Source organism: Lonchura striata, chromosome 8, assembly GCF_050655825.1.
Source record: "Lonchura striata isolate lonStrDom1 chromosome 8, ASM5065582v1, whole genome shotgun sequence".
Taxonomy (NCBI): domain Eukaryota; kingdom Metazoa; phylum Chordata; class Aves; order Passeriformes; family Estrildidae; genus Lonchura; species Lonchura striata.
The window spans coordinates 19,285,623-19,310,247 of record NC_140710.1 but is presented as its reverse complement, the minus strand read 5'-3'; the positions used below and the strand labels follow the sequence as shown (position 1 = coordinate 19,310,247).

Sequence of the window (24,625 nt, the reverse complement as noted above, 5' to 3'; positions counted from 1 at the left end):
GCATGTGATTATTTCTATGAGAGATTATCTGTGTCATTTAGTAATATTTTGGAGTCTAAACGGAATCATTACCGCTTCTGAATGTTCTGTTGAAATTATTGTTAATGCAACACAGGATTTTAAACATGGTATCTAAAATATATATTTAAAAAATCTGTGATAAAAAATCAGGATATAGTGCTAAAATGCACAAGAAAATTGCTTCTTTACAGAAATATGCCACAAGATGTCACTGCAGCCTTGATATTTGATCTCAAATGTTAAAACGAGTACATAATCTTGATTAGAGCAACTAAGTTGTACAAGTTTAAAATATTCTTAAAGATAGCATTTTACAAAGTGACATTCATGAAATAATCATACTAATAGCTATGACATACTACTGGAATTGAAAAAACAGAGGTTATTTTGCACATATTTTTACAGGGAAGAAAAGAAATGTTAGTTCATTTCTGATGCTTACAAAGGCTGCAGCTAATTGCCATAAATGAGAACTTTTTGACAATGAAAACTGTAGTTTTAGCTTTGCACAAGTCATATAAGCAGTATATAAGCATTTGACAGCTGGGCTTCAGTATGTAGTAGTATTTGCCTCCTAGATTCACCAGTCTAGCTGGATGTGTTTACATATCTCAGGCTTTAACAGAAACTCTGTTTCTACAGATGCTCTAAGTAGCCTGTAGACTGTTCCATCTTTCCTTCTGTTGCTCAAGGGTGTTGCTAAAGCCATTTCTAGTCTGCTCATTCAAACTCTCCTTAAGCAGAGTGCAGCACTGATTTAGAAATGTGTTACATCGAACTGTAGTGAAAGACCGAGTAAAAATGGGCATAAAAAACCCTGCAGTTCTGGACAGTATACCTCAATACCCTGTCTCTTACACAGTACCCCTCAGAGAATTGCTTATAAATTAAAAAACACCAGTGAAATACTTGATTTTGTTAAGGGTTACGCACAAATGAAAGTTGTAAAGAACAATCTAAAGAAAAATAAACACTGATTTCCATAAAAAGGAACTACCCTCCAACAACCTTTATTTAATTTGCTGCTACATAAGACTGCAGTCTCATTCTCGTGAGTATCTTGTGTGGAATAGTGCTTACTACTGAAAATGAGGTTTTCTCAGGCTTCAAATCAGGAACAAACAGGGTCATATTTAGCACATTAGTTATGGAGCTTTTCCAAAAAGGTTGGAAAAAAAGCAGTGTAAGAACGTAGGTACAAAGAATTAGAATGAACACAAAAATAAAGCAAATACAAAACAGCTGCAGTGTCTTCTGTAGTCCTTCACCTTATTTGTAAAGCTTTAAAGACTATCCAGTGCTTATGACACCAGATTAAAAACTGAAGAGTCACAAGTGTTTCACACTCACGTTTAGCCTCATTAGCAGACACACCACGATTAATTGTATGCACTGCTGGTTACAGCAGTGTTAGGGAAAGCTGGTGATACAAATGTGAACCTCAGGGCTGCATATGGCTTTGTATTACAACATCTTTTAAAGGTGTTTCAAAAGTGGACTTTTTTGCTTGTTACGGGGAAGAGTGACTTTTTAACCCCCTTTTTTTTCGGTCTTCAAGGAACCTCTCCGTTGCGACCTTTGCTTCAGTTGTAAAACTGAGACGGACAGTCTGCCCCGTTTGGCACTTACCAATTCCTTCTAAGCGGGAGAGGCGGAAGAGCGCGTCCAGCGCTCGAACCAGCGCGTCGGAAGAGCTCCGCGCCCCCGGCGTGCGCGGCTGCCCCGGGGCTCCCGGGCGGCTCCCGCCCCTCCAGCCCCGCGCCCGACGGCGGCCGCCACCGCCCGGGCGGGAAGCGGCTGCCGCGGGGGGCCTGGGGCGGGGCGCGCCCCGGGGCGCCGCCACCTCATTGGCTGCAGGTCTAGCAGGGCGGCCTCTGATTGGTCAGCCGACCTGTCTGTCAGGACAAAGGGTGTCCCAGGTAGCGCAATGGGCGATCCGCCGGTTCCCCCGCTCCTGAGGCGGCCCCGCCGCTCCGGCCGCGCTGCTCAGGCAGCGCTCGGGCTCAGCCCCGCTCCGAGCTGTACGCGACACCCGCCCACTGCCCGTGGGGCGCTCCGCCACGGGCCGCCCCCAGGCGCGGAAAAGCAGTCCCAGCGCAGCGGGGCGCGGCGGCGCTGCCCGGGCAGGCGGGGCGGAGGGCGGGGCGGTGCCGGCCTAGGGCCGCTGCCTGGCGGAGCAGGAGCGCCGCCGGGCCGGGGAGCGGGGGGAGCGCGGGGGCCGGTCACTCGCAGCGTCAGCCTTGGGCCGGGCGACACAAAGGCTCCGTAACGCGGTTGCCAGAGCGCCGCCGGTCGCCTGGTAACCGCCCGCTGCCGCTTTATCCGGGGGCGTCTCCTAGCTGGGGGCGGGGTGGAGCTGGAGTCTCTGCGGGTGCCTGCCCGGCGTGTCCCGGGGCTCGTTCTCGGCTCCGCTCCCGCTCCTATGTGGGTTGCAGCCGCCGCGTTCGCAGTACCGTGGGCCCTGGCGGGCGGCCCCTCCGGGCAGCGGGTCGCGTCCCTGCGAGCGCGCCCCGGCCCCGCCGGCGCTGCCCCGGAGCGCCATGAGCTCGGAGCCGCCCCGCGCCTCCCTGCTCCGCGCCTTCTTTAAGATGGAGCCGGCGGCGGCCGCCTCCGAAGTGCTGGGGGGAGCCTCGGAGTTCGTGAAAGGTGAGAGCGGGGCGGGAGCCCCCCATCCCCTGCCCGCGGGGTCCCGGAGCCTCCCCCAGCGAGGAAACTCGCTGGCTTCTCTACCGCCCTTCCCCGGCTTTGCTGCCTGCCCGGCGGGCCCCGGCCGCTTTGCCCGGCGGGTTTGGCGGGCTGCCGCCCCGGCTGCCGCGGGCAGCCCGTCCTGCTCTCCCCGCGCTCCCGGGCGCGGCACCTGTTGCTCGGGGCTGCTGCCGAGGGGCTCTCGGGAGCGCGGGGGTCCGGCTGGGCAGGGCCCGCGGGCGGAGCGGTCCGGGCGCTCCCGCCGCCGCTCACGCAGCAGAAAAAGGAGCGGCGGAGCCTCTTCCGCCCCGCGGTGACAGGCGTGCCCCGAGGCGGCGGCCGGCCGCTTTCGCTGTCCGACACTGTGCCTCTAAATCTGTCTTTCAGATCGGTTGTACTTCGCTACTTTACGAACTAAACCGAAAAGTACCGTAAATACCCACTACTTCTGTACCGATGAGGAGCTGGTTTATGAAAAGTAAGTGTAGTTTGCATATTCAAAGCGATCACCTGAGAGTCTCCCCAACACGCATACATTCTGTAGACTATTTGTGCCCCATTGGGTTACTTGCATAGAATATGAGCAAGAAGTTAGTCTGAATGTATTTATTTATTAGCTGAAACTAATTTAACAAGGTAACTTAATAAAAAGGCCCATAAAAACTGCAGGGCCAGTTAAATGGCTTAAATCATGGTTGAGGTCGAAGAAGGATATCTGAGCCGTGTAAGATGTGTTTAAAACATGGAGGTCTATTTGGACTAATCACACTTAATTGAATGCTGTCTTAAATAGAAGACTTATTTGGCACGAATAGCTAAACAGTCGTTTGTTTTATATTTCCTGTATTTTCCTGGCTAGAGAGTATGGAGTTTACAGAATCATGAGGATGCAATGTTTAAATGTGCTCTTGAAGAGCATCTGCAACTTCTTTTGTAACTCTGGTTTTATTAGAGGGTTTTGAGATAGCACTTTTTGTTGGCTTTTGTATCTTTAGAACAGCAAAAAAAAATATTTTCTGTGGTGTAAAAAGTTCATGTTTGTAAGACACTGACTTCACATAGAAGGTAAAAAATAAAACTGATTATAGTTGTGAATACTATTTAAGGACATAAAAAACATCAAACAAAGTAATCACTCTGTGCTGTGGCTAAAACTTTGCTGCTTTGGACTGTATTTCAAGATCAACTCTTCTCTGTGTGATAATATATACTTACCTGCTTGACACAGCGTTTGCTGCAGCAGAAGTGAAACAAAAAGTATGTTCCTATTTTTAGCATAACTTTTTTTCTAAATGGTTTGAAGCAATTGTGAGCATCAGCCATTCTTCCCTCCTTTCGCCAGTGACCAGTACTGCTTCTGTGAAGATGTAAACCAATATTCCTTGGCTTTTAGCTTACTTTCATTGCACAGCTTGTAGTTTCAGGGTATATTTTCTAGACGTTTTCTTATCTTTAGCTGTGTATCTTCTACTGGAGCTCCCAATGGTTCATTCTGAAAGTTGATTTTTGTAACGGTCTGCTTAGGTTGGGAGTAAGTTCTTTAATGATCATTAAGGAATTTTGATTGGAAGGGACTTTTGGAGTATCCTAAGGGAGGATACTAATACTGAGGGCAGAACTCAACTGAGGAAGGTCCTGAGCAATTTGTGTGGTGTCAAAGTGTTCTACTTGCTTTAAGAAAGGAAAGTTGTATCTCTTCCAGACTTTAGTATTATGTTTTATTTCTTAATGTGCTTTTAGGAAGTGTGAAAGACTCTTACATGGAAGTGTGAAGGATTTGTGGGTAGGAAGGGGGAGCAGTTCTGTACTGTTAGTTACAAATGGTTGTACTAACCAAGGCCTGTAATTGAGGCATTTGTGTAAGGACACTGTCATATTAAAAAAAAAAAAAAAAGTACTGAGAAATTTGAGAGGGCGTTGGGGGGGAAGTAATTTTCTTTAACACGTAAAGGAAATTCTATAGGTATATTCCTTGACCCAGTGTTAACTACCTATGAAGGTGTAACCTGATACCAGATATAATTACTGGGTAATGGAAGGAAGCAAAGTTTCCTTTATCTTCTAGGACACATCTAAAGACTTTGAACACGTAACTCCTGGGGTATGGTCTGAATTGATGGTTCCTAATCTGTTTGGCCCATTTTAAAGTTGTTGTCCTGTATCTGATTCCATAAAGATATTGTCCCTTTTGTGCTCATAAAATGCTGAAATGTGATATGAAAATGAGTGACAGTTACCAGATGGTACCAAGGAATTGTGTAATAAACTTTTACATATCATTGCTAAACTTTCCCCTGGTATTGGTATTGCAGCACTCATCCCTATCAGTGTATGCAATATTTGGTAATGCCTGATCTTAACTTTTTTTTTTTTCCCCCTCTCATATCTGAGGAGATTTATATGGTCTCAGGGAAGTAAAAGTAAGTGTCAGTAGGGTTACCATGTTATGTATATTTTCAATATCTTTCTGAATTTGGAAGGCTAAAAGTAAGTTGAGGAACAGAATGCAAGACTCAGTTCTTGGGGAAGTGCTAATTTTACTATAGCTTCCCTTATGCTCATCAACAAGCTTGACATCAGTCACTTGTGTGTCCCAGGCTGCGCACAAAGTGAGGGGCCTGACAGGGTTTCTCTGCAAGTAGTAGTAGAGTGTAACTTTAGTACAACAGATCAGATGGTCTCCTCACTTCCTCAAAAATAGTCTTCTTTCTGATAAAGTGATTAGAAGTATTTGTTGCATAATAGCAAAGTAAATATTTGGAAGTGAGTTTTGAAATGCTGTAACATTGTAGCTCAGAACAGTGGTTTGCAGAATCCTCATGGAAATGGTCTCCTTGGGTGGTTCTTGTGGTCAGAATTCCACAGCCACTTTTCCTTTTCAGTCAAATGACTTGTTCAGAGAGTTTTCAGGAGGTGGATAGGAGATATCTGCTCAGGCATGAAATCCTCAGCACCTGTAAGGTGTATAAGTAATTACATTAATACAATTTTTTATTGATTTAACTTTGCTTAGATGCATCGTTGTAATGACAAGACAAAGATACTTCATTGTGCTTGGAAGTAAACTGCTTTTCTTTCAGTTATTTTTCTGTTTAAATTGCTTTTCTTTGGGCTCTTATTCTGTTAGGTTGTTACAGAATTTTATTTGCCTGACTTTACAGTGGTGTCAGTTTGCTTCACTGAAGCAGTATCTGATCTGAAAACCTCATGAATATGTAGGGTTGGAGTTGCCTGATTACAGAGAGCCTGTTACTGAATCATGTAATACTTAAAAATTCACTATCTTGTTTCTATTTTGTTTCCCCCCAATCTTGAAGAGCCATAAGAAAGCAATTTTTATATTAGTACTATACCCCATTTATTGAACAAAAGAGCTGATGGTTTGGGAAGTTCGGGGTTGACTTCTCCTGTACCTTGTCACATGATTTATCACTAAATTATACACAAAGTGTGGTTATGTAATCTTGAGCACTTCAGCCTTCAGTTCTCACTTGACGTTTTCAGCTGTTCTAATGACTTCATAATACTCTCTAACTTAAACATTCACACTAAAAAGATAATGAAGATGTTCTTATAACCATTTAAGCCTATCTTAAATGCTAGCAGACTAGGAACTTGCTCCTAGAACTGTCATTACTTTCAACTAAAGTGCTGCAATTTACCCTTGAACCTATTATGCCAGAGAAATTATATACAAATGCCTCAGTTAAGAGAACAAGAAACCTGAATGGAATGATGCAATTCTGAAATCTCTTCTTTGATAGTTCTGTTTCTGTAAGATTTTCTCAGAGTCTTTCTGAAACTGTCTGAGGTTTCTTCTGAGAAAGTCTGCACTACTTCTTATAAGGGAGTACAGTCTTTCAGGATAGTGTAGTACAGGTAACTATTGTTTCAGAAAAATGGAGTTAATGAGAAACAATCCATCTTGATGAAGATTGCCATTTGGCAAATAGACAAACCTTGCCTTGGCAGGACCTCAGTTAATGAGTTAGGCACTAGTAAGAAGCTTTTTATTCTCTAAGAATAGCATCTTTCACGTTTCACCTTCCAGTAAGCAGATCTGGGTTGAGAATACTACACTTGACTGGTTAACTTGGCTTTCACACAGTTTTATCAAAGCAACTTTTAATGTCCTTTTTATTTCTGAGTAGTTTTCTCAAACAAAGTCAGAATTTAAATGCTGTGAAACAGGAATCTCATACTGATGAATTATAATGACCTTCATAAATCATAATGGATTTGTTCAGTCATTTGTTCTGACTTTGGATCTCTTGTATAAACAGCTTTTGCAGATCTAATCTCTGACATGGTGTAAGAAGCAATAGAAGTAGTAAATATGATAGTCTCTGTAAATCATGCTTTGCACTGAAGCATTCTTTCATCTATGGTATGTTACTTGCCCATTTCACAGCAGTCTTCATGAGAGCTACTTCAGTTATGTAGCAGTAGAGCAAGACTCTCAAGTGCTTAGCTACAACAATATTAAATGAGTACTGTTTCTTCTACTGCGTGTGTATATGCAAAGAAACAGTTTGTCTTTCCTGTGAGAAGAGTAAGGGTTAGCCTATCCTGTTTGGCTTTCGTTAAATGCTGCTTTTCTGTGGCACACCAATAACAGTACTTGCATAGGGAGCCTGAACTTCTCAATCTTTCTGTGACTTAAATCACTGGAAAGGAAAAAGAAAACTTAAACTTAGCCTTGTTACAACAATCAGAGCTGTCACTTCACACAGAAAGCAATTCACATTGGTAATTTTGAAGACTTGACTTTGACTATTGGATGACCAAGACAACTTAGTAAGATTAAGTCCAAAATTAAAACAAGGTAATTTCCTAGCTTAATTTTATGCTTTGCTTTACTATATCTGTCCTTGCTTTTTCATAAGTAAAAGATAAAAGCATTTGCCAGTAGTACTGAGAAGATTTTTCTCTTTTGTTTGCAGTTAAGGGCTGCATAGGAAAGAGTGAGGGAGGAGCAAGAGAAGAATGAATCACAATAAGAGAAACAGTCTCCTTGCTTAATTTTAATAGAAGCTGGACATTTGTAAAATGCTGAAGAATTAGCCAAGTTTTGCAGTTAGGGAGGTGTATTTTTGTTCTTTCACCAGGTTCTTGGGTTTTATCTTTTGGCTTAAGTAATTGCAAACTTGGGGAGCTCCTGTTTTGGCAGGAAAATGGCTTTATATGATTGCAAGTTTTCAAGAAGGCAAACTTCATACTTTAAGGAGTATACTTGTACTTTGTGCTCCAATTCTGGGTTATGTACTCCAGAAAATGATTGCAGTTATTAAATAGTGCCTCTGTTTTCAAGCTACTAAACCAATGACTGAATAAGGTGGAAAACAAGAAACATCATGCCCTGATGGGAAGTGAGTGGCAGTATAAAAGTACTGCTCTGTAGGGAAAAAGTATCAGGCATCTGGAGTAAAGTATAAGTAATGCATTTTAATTTTGAAAGATGATATCCTGGCCTGATAGATTGACTGAGGCTAATATGGACCTTAACAAATTAGGGAGATGGACAATCACCAACTGTATGAAATTCAGCAAGGGCAAATTCCAGATTCTGCACCTGGAATGGGACAGCCCTGGGTGTAGGGGCAGACTGGGGAATGAGAGGCCAGAGGGCAACACCACAGAAAGGGACCTCAGCATACTGTATGATTCTGTGGAGGTCATCAATTCAGTTAAAAGACTGCTAGGCTATAATATTCCTTCCGCGAATGGCACCATCTAATCATTCAGGATGGGAAATATGTTTACCATTTTTCTCCAGCACAAGGGTCAGAGATATTCAAATGCTTAGTAAAAAGTGGTGTTTGCTTTCAGAAGTGCTGGTTCAGGCTTGAACTGGCTCGTGGCACCTTCATGTGGCATCCCATGGAACTGCAGTTGGAAACTTCTTACTAGAGGGATGTGGGCTGCATTTCCTTCACTGTTAAATTCCCTGGAAGAATTTACAGTAACTGTTTGTGTGACAGAGCAGAGCAGTGGGCTGGCCTTTCTTAGGGGGGTGACCATTGCTATAATGCAGTACAGCAAATGCCTCAGATATAATACTGCAACAAATTTCAGGTAGGAAGAAATGGTTCTAGGAGTTTAAGGAGATAACAGATACCAGAAGTTTATACTACTGCTTCCATGTGGCATCATGACAGTATTTTTGAAGCAGAGTATTTAAATGTTCAGCTAGTGTATTCTGGGGTTTCACTAGTTGCTTTGAGAAGCATTAGGATAGCAAGTCCCAATGGCATGAGGGGGGGATAATAACTTAAGCTATCATCTAGGTACTTGATTAAAGCAAAGTATAATTAAATATAATTAATACCATATCTGCCTTCTGTTCCTCTGATTTCCACCTCTGTTGTAAATAACTGTCTCTCTTAACTAGCTTAAGCTTCAGAGGCATTCCAGTTTCTCTTACTGTTTTTCAATGCTTTGTTAAAACATCTAGATGTAAAAGAGATGGAAGTAAAATAGTATTGGATGAATTGTTGTCAGTGTCTATTTGCCTTTTCTTATGTTGATCTTCAGTTTTTGCCAAATGAAATTCTTTATTCAGCTGGTGACTTGGTGTGTCATTTCATCCCCATTCTCTATACCCTGCCCATTTCCCATCTTCCACTTACATTTACTTAAAATTCTGGTCTTGAGATGAAAATCCTTTGGGTGAAGCAGGATCAAGTGTCACTAATTCAAGTATAAAAATGGTCTTTTGTAGAAAAAGTAAATGAGGGTGCATAGGATTAAATCCTTCTGCTTAAACATGTCAGAAACTGTATTTAGGCCTAGGGATGTAAATTGAAGAAAGATTCTGTAGATCAGAGTTCATTGACTTCAGTACAGAGTCTTGTATTATCATTCAAAGAACTCTTCTGATTTGAAGATTTGTAAAGCACTTGTTTCACTTAGCCCCATCAAAGAAAGGATAATTAACTTACTCCAATTTAGAGGTATAAAATGGAAAAAGGTTATGTTACATGCAATATTTTAACTTTCTGCCTCGCATTTCAATCACAATGTTTTATCAGCAAAGACAATAGCTGGTTTATACTGCCTCTCTGGTAGTGGGGAAATAACCTGGGAATTGACAGTGGTTTTGTATATGGGTAGTAATGCTGGTGCAGCAGGGACTGTCTTTCCTTTGATTGTGTTTGTATTCTAAGAAATACTTTGTTTCTGCAGTGCAGAAAAAGAGGGGGTAGTACCAGATTTCTAGACACAAATACTTCTACCCCCTACTCCATTGTGTTAAGAGAAGCACAAGATTCTTAATGGTAGTCAGTGATGGAGAACTAGTCAAAGATGGTGACATCTTTAACTTGGGGGCTGTGAGAAGCTGAATGGCTTGATTTTGTAGAAAGACAATTACTTCCTGGACTCAGTCGTAATTTATCCTTATACCCACCAAAATATTAATTTGTCTTGTGGATAAATTTATAAATTGATCTTCGTGTATTTTTCCTACACTGCTGTTCAAATTTAATAATGTGGAAAAGTAGAAGTATGACTTGATATTGATGTACTTCTAGGAAATTAATTGTAAGAAATCATATAATAAAGCATGGCTGTACTTCTTCAGTTCTTTAGATGAACTGTGTCTTCAGTTAAAGCTTTCAGGTGCTTTGCTTTCAATTTTTTTAAAGTATTCTATATTATAGTAACTATCCCATTCCGTATTTTTCCACAATTCTTAAAAAGAATTTTTTCAAAATAATTTTAATATCATCAGTTTTACTCTTCCATCTTATATTTAAGTGAAAGAATGCTCTAAAGTTGATGGAGTAAGATAGGGTGGGAATGTTTGATTCATGTGTTAGTGCAGCTGTATGGGAAGAGATGTTAGGAAGCCTTCTATATGACTTTCTTGTAGCTACATTCACTCCAGGGTTATTAGAGCTCAAATTTTAACTTCTTGTTTGCCTTCACTCATACTTGTCCTTAGAACATTTTTATTTTATCTCTATGAAAAACTGTATGGAGGTTTTGTTTTAAAAATAACTATTGACCATATTTGGCAGACTTATCTAAGAGAAGATGATGAATTCTGAAGTTAAACCCTGCTTTCCTGGGGCTGCAGTTTTCTCTTGGTTTAGTTAACTTCTGTTCTACCTAAAAATTAAGTTGTAGTAGTTGGACAATGTGGATTTTTTCCCAGCTAATTGTCTTCTGTAATTACATTATAATGTTTTGTGCTGAGCTGAATCTTAACCAACGCTTGTGTTGTTACTTGATATTGTGAAATAGGTGATACTGAAATAGCATTGCTGTGGCAGGAAGGCTACTTGTCTTAGAGAGTGATCAAACGAATATGATTGTCTCTTTTTGCACTGGTCTTGGCTTTCTTGTTTGAGAGAATGTGGGGAGGAGGATATCAGTGATGTTATAAGCACTCCTAATTTGTTTTTGTGTCTATGCAGAACAGGTGAAGCAGAAGGCACCTCTGCAGATATGTAATGTACCATGGGCCCAAAGCAAGGTTGACAAGTACAAGGATCTGAGCAACCTGCTCAATTTGGTTGTGACTTGACAACCTCTCTGTGCAATTGCTTCCCAGTGTTTGATTGCCCTCAAAGTGGAAGTTTTCTTTTTATGTTCAACTCAAATCTAATTAGTTTTCCTGAAAAATAACCTCTTTGCCAGGGGAGAGAAAGCTTGATAGGTACTGCCATCTATTCTATCATGTAATTTCAGTACCTTTTTACTCCTTCAAAGACTGTAAATCCAGAACAGCTTTTTCCTCTGTGATTCCCCAAATACAATGTCTTCAGATGCTGATGGCTTGTTTTGTTTGTCAGTAAGCAAGAAGCTTCCTGTCTCTTTTATCAAAAAAAACTTAAGGTAAATTAGAGTGAAGCAGTTTAAGTAGTAGTCCATTTGTTTTAAAAATAACTATTGACCATATTTGGCAGAACTTATCTAAGAGAAGTTGATGAATCCTGAAGTTAAACTCTGCTTTCCTGGGGCTGCAACGAATTTACATAGACCATCAAGATTAAGATTTTTATACACAACAGGAGAATTACAGGAGGAAGTCTGCAGGTTAAATTTTGACTGGTTTTGCACAATTGATGGAGAGGGAGCTCTAGAAGAGGTTGCTGTAAGTTTCTTGCATAAAGGCTGCTGTTATTTGTATAGGTGCCTATATAGAGGATTTGCTAGGAAGAGCACTGGGAATCACTACAAGGAACTCCTGTTGTGCAATAATTTTCCTGTACAAATTACTGCCAGAGATTGTTGTTCAAAGGTAACACAGTTTATAAATGCAGAAGAGAGAAACAAGAACAATGAGAAATTGATATTTAGAACATGAAATATATAATAAATTGGAAGAACAGCCTAGAGGCAAGAGGATTTGGAGGACAAAAATAAATATAATTACATGTAAAGTATGTATGTAATACCTAATCTCTGGAATATTGAAGAAAGGGATATAAATAAATGAGTTTAAACTTCAGACAGAGATCAAGACTACATGTTATTAAATAAATTTTATCACCCATAAGAAATTCTGTTTAGCTTATTCTTGATAGTAGGTAATATAGTCTCATCTTAAGTAGTTGTAGAATCTTTAGGATGACATCAGCATGGTTTAAATGTATATCATGTCTTCAAGTCTTCACTCTGTGGTTCTGGCCAAAACCAGACTGGATATCAAGGAATGAGGAAAAAAATTCTCTAGTTAGCGTGTATATATAATGGGAAAAGTAGTTACTGGACTGTTTTAAACTGAAGCTACAAAAAACTTTAAATTAATTGTTACTATTGTCATTTTAAATTAATCAATAAAGGACTTAACTGTTGTTCTATGTGCATTGGCTGCTCAGTGTCCTTGATTTCCAGCTCCATTTATCAACAACATGCATGTTGAAATTTGCTTAGCTCTTCTGTATAAATAATTCTGTTTTGTGGTTTTTTTTACAGTTTCTATGGAGATTTTGGACCCTTAAATTTGGCAATGTTATACAGATACTGCTGTAAACTAAATAAGAAATTAAAGGTAAGCTTAGTTTAAAAACAGTGTTCTTACATTTTTGTATTTTCAAATTGAAATAAAATTATGCAGTTTGAAAGTACTTGTTAGGCGCTCACTAGCTAGGTGGTTATTGCTATTCTTTAAGGATATTCTTTGTTCTGAGTTTTTTCCCCTCTGAAGAGTGAAAGAAAATAATATGCCCTCATTTCAGCTTAAGAGGTGAGGCAGGTGCTGAAGTCTGTGTTCGTCTTTTTGCATAACCGTAACACTTTCAAGACAATAGTAACAAAAGCTCCTGGTTGTGTCAGGGGTTTGCAACTAATGAAGTGTTTGTGCTGGCCCCAAAATCCCACTGTTGAAAGTAAGTCTCAGTGGAAAACAGGTCAGGGGCACAGAGAGAAACAGAAGTCCTTGGGACTATAACACTGCTTGGCAGCAGATGAAGCATGGGTGTGTTATTAACACAGGTTTGATGACAAATCTAAATCACAACATCACACTGGCTGCTCTGCCTAAATCCCAGCTCCATCCCAGCCAGACCCTCTGAACATATGTACAGCTGCAGACTTCACTTTCTCCAAATACCTATAATGAATTGATTTGCAGTATAGAAAATCTGTCAACTGCAAGAAATGAAGCAGATGTTTTAATTCCAAAATGCTGATTAATATAACTTGTGGGCAAATAATGAGGAGACCCTTTACTAAATATTACAGATGTAAAATCTTTTTTTGTATAAAATATTAGATCTGTTACTGACAGAAAGAAATGGGACAACAGATGTGATTGTTTTGGCCTCTGTTAAGAGGGTTCTTTATTGAAAATTACATTATTTCTAGGGGCACAAATGAAACCTTTAATTAAGTTGATTCATGCTACCTGCATCTTTCAGGGGTGTGCTGAACTCTGAATTCTTAAGTGGAGTTTCTGCAAACTGAAGAGCTTGTAGAGTTGCTGCAAATTTCTTGAAAAAAAAGAAGTGCTTCTAGTGAAAATTTACATTGCTTCTTACTTTAAAAATATAAAAAGTTAATCTCTACTGTCTGTAATTTTGAATGCCTGTGTTCATACTGGGGAAGCGTTGGAGTTGCCATTTGATAACACCAGTCACCTTATAAATACATTATCACCCTAGTTTGCAGTGCCACTGTCCCATTCAAACATGTGACCAATGATTCTTACTGAAGTAGGAATCTATTTTTTTCAACTTAATTCTGCTGTTTTTGCTCTTGTATTTGTGATATTAAAAATTGGACTGTGCTTGCTCTGTGAAGCAGTTGCTCCAGAGGAGAACCAGTAATCAACCTACTATTCTAACTTCACTGTGCCCATGGGAGATCAGTCCTGTCTTTTTCAGATTCAGATTGTGACTGTGATCAGTTTGGGACCTTAATATAGTCTCATATATTACTGTCTGTCTTCAATCTTGAACCTAGGTACCAGGAGTTTCACCCAGAAAATAAGTATGCAACTAATAAATATCTCGGGGTTTTTTAAAATGGTTCAGTATTAAACAGGAATGTGTCTGCAGTCTTTATTCTTGTTCTAAGACCATCTTGCTCATTCAGTGAGGCAAGTGAATCGTCAGAAGTGTTGTGTAAGCATGGTGATGAAGACTGGATATTATGATGGGGAAAAAAACAAAGAGGCTAAATTAACTCTTTTAATAGGAACTATTAATCCTGATAGATGCAGGGTTGGTTTAGCAAACTGTATTGTCAATTTTAATGTAACTTTTCTAACTTTTGAGACGAGTGAATATACTTGCACTGCAGGGTGAAGGGTACTGCTGGCCAGGACCAAAACAGAGAGGTCTCCACTGGGAGGAAGTGCAGTTTGCTTCTGGCTTGCCAGAGGCTAATTCCAAATAGGTTAAATTAAACTCCTAGTGCCTAAGAGAGAAGGGTAACCTGATAGTGCAACCACTTGAAAGTAATACCTGGAATCAAACAGCTAAAGCTTGGAGTACTGCCAGAGTGGTATAGAAACAACTTCTAGTAGTTTGTGCCACACTCTCCTAATTTAGATGCCATGTGCAGTGGATAAATAGGCTTGTAAGACAGACCTAGGGCTGAAGCCTGTCTCTGCATGTGTATTTACGTGCCCCAGAGGAGTGCATCTGCTGTGGACTGTAGGCCTACCTACAGTGACTGCTGCTCAGCTTCCCCAGGCAAGAATTAGTCACCATTTCTACACCTCATCTTCTCGTGTGTGTCCTTCACACATGTCCTCAGTTCCTGACCTATGCCTTACCTGCCCTACAGCAGCAAAAGTATGGTGATTGTCATGTGGCACCAGGTAATGTGTAAGCAGCCTGGGATGAGTGTTTCAGTGATGGGAAGTGTAGATTGGACTAAGGACAGAGAGAGATATCTCTGTTGGGAAACTGCTGCTTGCACACCCTTGCCTTAAGGGTGCCCTGTGACCAGCTGCAGGAGGTTTTTGATCATAGGAAGTAAAAGAGTCTGCAGATTATCATGGGATGCTTGCTATTGCCACACTGCAACACTTTTTGGACCCTGAAACAATCATAGTGCTTAAACCTAGATGATTTGGTGTGCTTGGTTGGGTAAGCACTTAATGTACTTTTCTTCAGGAAAGAGTCAAAGTATAGCACAAAAGGTTTATTCGCAAGCATGAGGGTTTTGGTATGGATATGGTGTCGCAAATTTAAGACCTAGGTTAATTTAATTTTAAAACTTCTTTGTACAGGCACAGGAGAAATGAAAGGATAAGATCTAATTAAAACAAGAAAGCCCCACAAGCTTCGCTTTCAAATCTTTCAGCTATATCTGTTTCTGCTTTGGGACAGAAGTTTGACATGAGGCAGTATTCTGCTTTCCCCTCTCCTTTCATGGGGGACTGGTGAGGAAGAAGGATATTGGTTTAAAATGTGCTAATGGCAGATTAACGTTTTAAAGTAAATTTATTATGCTGACTGATTTTTTTTAAAACCAGTAAATACCTCTGTTCTGAAGAAGTGAAGAATTTATTCATATATCCATTTGTAGAAAATTTGAGGCAAAGTCTCGGCTGTGCCTTTCAGGAAAACCTTTTTTATCTTGTTGTGTTTGTAATTTTTCAGTTGTTGATTGGTGTGAAGGTGATTTTCACCATCCAAGTCAGCAGCAAGGAAAAACTTGTCTGTGCTATCGTCCTACTTTGAATTCTGTTCAGGGCAGAAAACACTTGACTAAGCAGCTGGCCTTCATTTAGGAAAGAAAATTTTTTTTTGTTTTAAATAAGTCTGATGTCATGAAAACTGCTTTTAAAAAACTGTTGTGTTTTATCTGTGCATAGCCTTACACATTGTCAATAAATTAAAGAGCAGAAGTGATCAGGGAGTGTTGCTGATATAAATAGTACAAGTATTGAAGATCAAAGGCAGGAGAGGAAAGGTACTGGCAGGCTTATAAACTATGGAGTATGGTAACTGTATTGCTGCTGAATCAGAGAGGGATTTGGCTTATTTTTTGTTTTACTATAAATAAACTGCTGGACAGACACATGGAACTATAGTAACTGCAAAGCTTCTCATTTAGGACAGCCTAGATTTTGAGGCAGGGTTGTATGCACACATTTAAATTAATTGTTTTGTATTAAGTTTGCCAATCTTGTATTCATGTCTATTTGCAAGTACATGTTACCTATATGTACACCTGTGTATATATAAGTAGAATTTGCAGAGATCTAGGCTTATTAAACACATTGAAGTAATTTCTTGCTTCAGCAGTGCAACTGTGTTAAACCTTATCCTCGATATAAAATAATGTCAAATAATATGTTGATTTTACACAGCTATCTGGTAACTGTCCCCCACAACACTTTCTAATCCTGTCAGCAATTCTCTGCAAGTAAGTCTCTCTTGATGTCTACAGGGGACTTTTAAAAAAGAAAAACTGTAATCCTGCAATGAAAGTAAATATTCTGTTACCCTCTCATGCACTTTATGAATTAGTTTTATTATATAAAGCAAAAACTGCTCCACTTTGTGTAACCTCTGCTTTTAATTCACAAGATTCTTTCAGTATGTTCCTCTGGGATATATCTTGACAGGCACTTATGTTGTGCTGTTAAAATTTATCTTTTAATGATGTGTGAAACTGATACAATTTTCTTACTGGTAAAGAATATTTTTAGCATTTCATAGTGTGTGCACCTTAGTTTTGTTCTGGAAAAAAAAGATTATTGGCAACTATGTTACCTGCAACTGTAGTTATTCCCTAGATGACCTGTACTGAAAAAGTCCTTGTTGAAACATTCCTGGTTCTTCAGCGTTGTGCAGTGCCTAAGGGAACTAAAGCCCTGATCCATTCAGGTGGAGCTCTGGAGCTGTAAAAACAATAACCTCCCAGAGCTATTGTGAAAGCTCATCATTGAACCTGGCCAGAGTAGATGTAGCTTATTAAATACAATGAAAAATCAGTATTTTTTTTAATAGATCATATAGCTTACTTTTGATAATGAAAGTGCACTGAGTTGACAAATTGCACATTTATGTTAACAGATGCATTGCATTGAGACTTGAGCAAACACCTACTGTAAAACTTACTTTTCTGTAACTAGTGTGCAAATAAAAACAATTACTTGTTTTATAGGCTTTTGAAAACTTGTGCTACTTGCTATGCTATAAGGCATTAATGTCAGTTTTCAATTTTGTGTTAAAGCTTTAGTCAGGATTCAAAACACATTGAAATATTTCATACAACAAGTATTAAACCTTTACATTTTGAAAATTAGGCAATAAAAATGATCCATTGTTTTCATCTAAATATTCTGGAACCTGCAGGTTATGGCTATTTTGGATACAAAAGTGGCTCAAAATGGGAATGACTTGATATACCCATATGATTAAAAAATCCATTCTATAAAATAAAACAAGAAATATGGTCTTTACTATGTAGAACTTAATTCTCATTAGCTAGCTTTGCAGTTTAAAATAGTGTTTTAGGTGAACTGTAAACTGCTACAAAGAACTTTGCTTTAAAATAAGTAGTAGTCAATAAGTTATAATTGAAGTTCTGTCACTGTTGCATAACTAGTGTAATCTTATCCCACCTACACATCATGGGTGGAATTGCAGTTAGAGAACACTAAAATTAAAAAATTGAGGAGGGGGAAGAAGGGAGGAATCTTAAAGTACTGGGATTCATTTTGTCAAGTTTTAATAATAATTGAATGTTCCACTAATTAAGTAACAGCTTGTGCTTCGTATGTTTGCATATACACTGAGAGAGATGTTGCTGTTGGCCTTAAGATACAACCTCTTCCAATGAACAGCAAGCAGCAATTTCAGGAATTACAGTCCTATTTACACTCACTTGCATTAGCTCTCGCGCCTTCCACCTCTGGAAGTTGGGGCTTGTAAGACCAGACTGGAAGGTACAGTTAGAACTGCGAGTAAAGGTGCTGTTCTTGGGGATGGAGTAACAAACTCACTGTGGTGCCTGCATCAGTTTTCTCCTGATGTGATCAGATATTTGATTTTTTTTGAAAATCTGATTCTTGGTTAAAATTTGATTTTTGGTTAAAACTGTTCTATAATTTGCAGTAAGTTTTGAAGACTCGACATGACAGGTTTCTGGGAGTGAAACACAGTTGGCACTACAAATGAAACACTATTCTGCAGCAGTTACTTTATCTCCCCTTCCCAAGAGTCAACGGTGTCAAGAGTTAGAAACCTGAAATTGGGTGACAATGGCACTGGTAATTGAGACATTTTGTAGGATGTGCAACTTTCAAAAGTAGAAAAATGCTTCAAGTAATTAGAAACAGAATCTAGTCTATCTGTTGATGACTTCCTCAAAACTGTAGGAGTGCTGTAAAAATCAGTCTGGAAAAACATACAGGGGTGTAGCAGAGTATAATGGAAGTCTGGCAATTAATGAAGTTTTAAAAGTTACTAATGCAGTAAATTGTTCAACTTGCCATTTTTAAGTGACAATATTGTCTTTCTGGCTTTAAACAGTTTTATTGCAGCTTCTCATTATTGTTCTTTTCTGGTGTTTGTTGATTTTGTTTTCAATGAGACTTTTGTCCACAGGATTCTGACATAGACTTCTTTTCTTCATAAAGGAGCAAGAATTGCAAGTGTTACTAGTTTTGTCTTTGCCTAGCCTTTCCTTCAGGCTTTTCTCTTATACAATATTTTTTTTTTTTTTTTACCTTTTTAAGTAAATTCTTGCTGTTGAAGGTGTCTAAGTATGTCCATCACCTCATTTTGAAATAGTATGGATGGAAGTGTTTAACTTATAAAATGACTATAAGGTTGATTGCTTGACTTTTTCTTCTGTCTTCTCCACAGAATTATGTGCTAAAGAGGTTTAACATAGAGGATGATATTATAGTTTGAAATTTTTGATGTCTTTAATCAGTGTTCATAAGCTAGTGTTTCAAATATTTAAATCTGGGGCCAGAGGGGGACAGACAGATTTTTATATTGAAGATTTTGGTTCAGCTCCACTTTATAGTATGTTTTTGTACAGCTAACCAAGAGATCTGCCCCGGAAGAGTGGCTATTTCCCTGCACTCTTATTTATCTGGGATATAAGAAGATTGTTCAGAGTATCAGTAATCTTTTCCCCTTTAAGAGCCTCTTGATAAGAATTTTCTCTAACATATTTTGCAGTTTTGGAAAAGTGATTTTGCTAAAGTATTCTTAAAGCATATTCTTTTGTTAGTAAATACACTGGTTTGTTTATTTCCTTTTAAATAGTATTTCAGTCTCTCAAGAAAGAAGATTGTGTACTACACCAGTTTTGACCAGCGGAAGCGAGCAAATGCAGCGTTTTTAATAGGCTCATATGCTGTGAGTATTTTTGATCACATGGATACTTTAACCTTCTTGAAGAGACTTCTGTGTGTAAAGTGGCTTCTCAAGGGGTGCTCCTGTAGGGAGGTGGGCAGATGGTCATTTAATTTGTCTCTAAACTGTCTTTGAAAACTTGGTATGAGTTTTATAGAAAGCTGATCATCCTCCCTTAACTCCAATTATTTTATTACATAGGGAAGGGAATGCCTTTGGCACATCCCTTGCATTTTTCCATAGGATACTGTTTTCTTGAATGTTGAAAATCCAAATTGTTTACCTCTGATTGATCATGTTAGGCTGAATTGCTTCTCATGTCAGTAGTGAGATTCAGACTGGGAAGGAGAAAAGATTTTCCCACAACCTTGTTAAAGTTACTAAACCGGAGGCATAGTGGTTATTGAATTCATTTATTTCCTCATTTAATTTTCACAGCCTACCCAGAGTAATAGACAGTGTGTCACAGCTCTACTGGTGTTTGAAAGTTAGGTGAGGAGGTTTGGTTTATTTGTCCTGGGTCCTGTTCCTTTTTCTTATAGGTAGAAGATGGACTGGACATATTTCTTTCTCATTATTCCTCTGAGTGTCTGTTTTGGTAGTAATATCTTTTATTAGATTTCTGTAATGCAAATGAGAGAGAAAAGCTGTTAAGTTCTTAAGTTTGCAGTTTTCATGCAGCAAATGACTGGGTAATAGTAAACTACTATGGCATGTCTAGTTATTTGCTTGCAGGAGTGTTTTGTCATAATATAAAAATTTAAATTAGATATTTCAACCCTACCTGAAACATGAAGAGTTTGTGTGCTGGTAATCTAAGCAGCTCTAGAGGGGATCTGTTCTGTATACTTCTGATTTGTAAATGGCAGGTGCAGGTGGAAAAAACACAAATCCAAATTGCATTTGAAATACTGGGGATAATTGTTAAGATGGACTTAGAAAATACTCACTCCCTTTTTGTTCTGTAAGCTTTTTAGGAAATATGAGTTTTCTTGACAGCAGGTACATGGGGCCAGTATTGCTACATATCATGTGCCTGTGTAATGGCCTAACTGTGGGGACTTTCAACCACATTGTGACTCAGAAAGTTGAGAACATAAAAATGAAAATGTCAGAGAAAAAAAATGTTCAGATATTTTTTTCAATCTGTGTTTTACAAGTAGCAGTGCCACATGGTTAGAGTTACAGTAGTGACAGTGGGGAAAGGGAAGAAAACCTTGTCCCTTGTAAAAAAAAATGCTCTAAGAGAATAGTTAATATCTATAAAGTAATTTTTAAGCTTTTACATTGCTTTTTTTCATATCAAAAAAAGCTTCAGCTTATCCGAACTGTTCACACTGGGCTTTTTGTGTTATTAGGGTTTTTTTATTTGTGTATGTTGCAGAAGGAAAACACTCTGAAGATTCATCATTTTAGGTTAAAAATGAAACTAAGTTTTGGTTGCTGACTTTTCATCAATACAGATGAGTCAGAAAATGTCGCCTTGATTTTTCTTAATGGAATTCACTACTTTTTAGGTGTTGAAGACATACTGTAATGTTTTCCTCTTCATTTCATCATACTTCCTCCTTCGGTTATTGCATTGCTCTTGACATCCCAGATACTTTTGATTTTTTTTCTGGAGCTCTTTCAGTGTTTCTTTCCTTCTCCTCCTTTTGTGTTCTTAATATCTTTTTTCTGTTTCCTCCTGGTGTCTTTTTTACAAGCCTTTATGAGCTGTGTGGACAGACAATGACCAGTGTTATGTTCAAAGTGTCATGTGTGAATGTCTTTGAGCAGACACATCTTTGAAGGGCCAGAACTTCTGTTAAATAAAACCTGCAGTATTGGGAAAATATGTGGTACAAATTTGCCCCTACTTCATGCCCCTAATTCCTTGATAAGATGGAAACTCATCTTTTTCCTGAAGTTCTCTGAACTACCCTCTAAAGATCTTTTGTCTACAAGCAAGACTTTAGGCTTTAAATGTAGGCTATTTTATATTTTTATTGAAGTCTCTCAGTTGCAGCATTATGTGGCTTTTTTTTCCAATTTTATTTTTTTAAAGTATGGGATTGACACAAAACAAAACTTTTGGACTTCTGTTGATAGCTGAATCTTCATGTAGGCATGTCTTTTCTGATCTGTATGTGTCACAGGAATTGATAATGAAGGAGTAAAACAGGCATTCTTACAAGTTTAGTGTGCTGGAGGAAGTTCCTGTCTGGTTAAAGACTTTTCAGGCTCAGGGCTGATTTTTTTTTTTTTCCCTCTTCCCCCATCCCCTTTAGGTTATATACTTGAAGAAAACACCAGAAGAAGCTTACAGGATGCTTTTATCTGGATCTAATCCACCATATCTTCCATTTAGGTATGTGAACACAAGAAATGAGGCTACTTCTCTGTTTTGAAATTTGCTAAAAGTTTGGGGTTTAGATTGCCTCCCAAAAAGGTGTTTCATGTCTGTTATGGGTATTGTATGAAAATGACTGATTTCCAGAAAAAATATTTTTTACATCTTGCATAGTTACTTGCTGTTTGTGGGAATAATAAATTATTTAGATCAATGTAAGTCTTAAGTAAGACTCAGTCTAGCAAACTGTCAGGTTTTGAAAATAGTTCTTAGCATGTTTGTGATTTAGCACTTAAACCTTTTCTTCATAATGCATTGTGTTTTAGTATTTGGAAGTCATTCAAATATTTGAAATTACCTAGTCCCTAGCTAATGAGATTTACAGGATTGAAGGGGGTTTTATGCTGTTACATTTTCTCTATTTTAAGAACAGGTACTGATATTAAGGTTAGAGTGTTTTCAGTGAATCATGGATAGTTTCTATTAACCTGTCTTTAAACTCTGTACTAAGGTCACATTGAGGCTTGAATCTAAGGAATTTTAGCTATCATGCCTATCTGATAGAGAGACTTCCAAATATTTTTCATGGTGTGGACTATGAAATGCCCTTATGATTTATGAATGAGAATACCTCATGGTATTCTTATGCAAACACTGGCAATAAAATGCAACTGCAACAAGGTCAATATCCTCTCTTTTAGGGGAATCAGCATTTTGCAAGTAGTGTTGACTGTCAGGCAATGCACTTGTAAATGTAGACCTACCTTGTCTATATTAAATTCCTCTGATTCTTCAGCCACTCAGCAAAGGAAGATCAGATTGTTTCTTCTCATACTTTGCACAGAAGGCAGATGCAGTGTAAACTGCTGGGGCTGTAGATTTTTTTTTTTTATGTCACGACCAATTTGGTTATGAAGTTTTGAACCATCAGCTACATTTAAAGAAAAGATATTGAATCACTGATAGCATTTATTGACAGAGAATTTATACACTGTTCTGATCATTGATAGCTCTCCAGAACCCAAGTTTACTGAGCTACTGGTATCCATATTTTTTTTCAGCTAATCATAAAATATACTTGGTACAATGCATTTAAAAATCAGTTATTTTAAACATGACAGTGTTTTTTAACATCTCCAAGTTCTGTATAAGATACAGGGATCACAATCTACAATAAACAATGATCTGTATGTGCCTTAGCATTGCTTCCATGAGGATCTGCTTCATGATCTATCCAGGCACAGAGGTGGTGCTCACCAGCCTGCAGTTGTCTGGCACTCCCTTTCTACTCTTTTTAAAAATAGGATGGATGTTTCCCTTATTCCAGTCACTGGGACTGGGCCTGTCTGCCGTGACTTTTCAAATGTCATGGAGAGGAGCTTTACAACACCACCAGCCAGTTCCCTCAGGACCCTGAGGATGGATACATCTCATCAGGCCCCATAGCTGAATAGCTGTATCTTGTTGACCAACTAAAGAAATTTACTGTTTGGAATTGTAGCAAATTGATATGTCTTTAGGTTTTTGTCATCCCTGCCAAGGTGAAAATTAAGGTGCGTAGAAAAGAGGTTTTGACAGAGTGAAGAAACTTACTTGTCAGGTACCAAAATGCTAAGACAGAAAACTTGGGAGGAATAGTGTGTTTGCAGAACATTCTCACAGGCCCTGTTGGCTTCAGTCAAAGGCTATGGATTCTTGCCTTACAGCTAATTCCTTATAATACTGATACTAGCAGCAATGATAAGAAAATGCTTCTTCTTGACTGGTAAGGACTAATGAAAGTAATTGTCTCTGTGATTGTGAGGCTGATTGGAACCACAGTAACAAATTTAATGACACAAAACAATTTCCTATTAAGTGCTAATTAATTATTCATAGGTAATCCTTGTCAGTTTGAATTAATGAAATTTTATTTCAGAATAGAATACTTAGCTACTCTAGAATTATCAAAGGAGGGATCAAAAAATAGAAGACCTAGCAAAATTTTCTGGAGATAATTTTATGTTATATACAAAAGAGCTTTTTATGTTTCCCTGGGAAGAGTATACTATCAAAAACATTGAAGAAGGCAAAGTCCAGCAAAGAGATTACTCAAGTTCTGCTGTCTGGATTGGTAGAATGATTACAAAAGAAGAATTGTTTAATTCCATCTGTCAACTTCAGGAGAAAATGGCAATAAATTTATGGAGTCGGATATTCTGAAACATAGCTACTTTGCAGTCTTTTTCCAAGTGTTTCAAGCCCTGGGTTGCTGTGAAAGAAATTATTGTCTAAAGTTAAAGCTTTTGACAGTTATGGGGTTTTTGTGGTGGGTTGTCTGCTGTAGGTGGGATCTGGTATGTGTTTGGGCTTTTGTTGCTTTGTTTGGGATTTTTAAGGCAAAGCTTTGGCAATGTTAGAGGGAGACATTCTTCTTGAGCCTTGCTGTTTCTAGAAGGACTATAGTGTTGGGAGCTTTTGCTAGAATAATTAAACATCCTGATTTCTTGAGCATTTTTTCTTGCATGGTGTCGGGCTGGAAAGTACTTAACGTTTCTTTTGGATCTGCTTTGGACTAAGTCAGCTCTTGTCTCTGGATTAGAGCCTAAACAGATTCTGTTACCTGCGGTGTAGTTCGTCCTGCTGGGGAAGATGGGTGTGTAACCTGGTTGTACTGGAGGGGGGACAAAGAGGAGTGAGGAAATAAAATGAAGAATTGTCATTAGAAGCTAGATGAGAAATGGAAAGTCTGACAGGGAGGGACTATTGGTGTGTGGAGTTCACAGGTGGAGGTTGGTATATACAAGGATCTCGAGAATTGCTGTTG

At 38.8% G+C, this 24,625-nt stretch overlaps 1 protein-coding gene across 6 annotated transcripts in view; it reads left to right on the top strand.

The window, feature by feature from the left end:
* The first annotated feature begins 2,199 nt into the window (after window positions 1-2,199).
* The window catches only part of CDC14A (cell division cycle 14A), a 51,104-nt gene continuing 28,678 nt past the window's right edge, over window positions 2,200-24,625 (top strand). For 4 of the 6 annotated variants that reach the window (XM_031505524.3, XM_085585898.1, XM_085585900.1 and 1 more), the window contains exons 1-5: window positions 2,200-2,667; window positions 3,094-3,184; window positions 12,631-12,706; window positions 19,398-19,490; window positions 21,758-21,837. In XM_031505524.3, coding sequence (XP_031361384.3) covers window positions 2,562-2,667; window positions 3,094-3,184; window positions 12,631-12,706; window positions 19,398-19,490; window positions 21,758-21,837 — 446 coding nt within the window. In that variant the 5' untranslated portion in view covers window positions 2,200-2,561. The remainder of the gene's footprint in view (window positions 2,668-3,093; window positions 3,185-12,630; window positions 12,707-19,397; window positions 19,491-21,757; window positions 21,838-24,625) is intronic. The other 2 variants (XM_021543280.3, XM_085585899.1) reach the window with 2 other exon arrangements.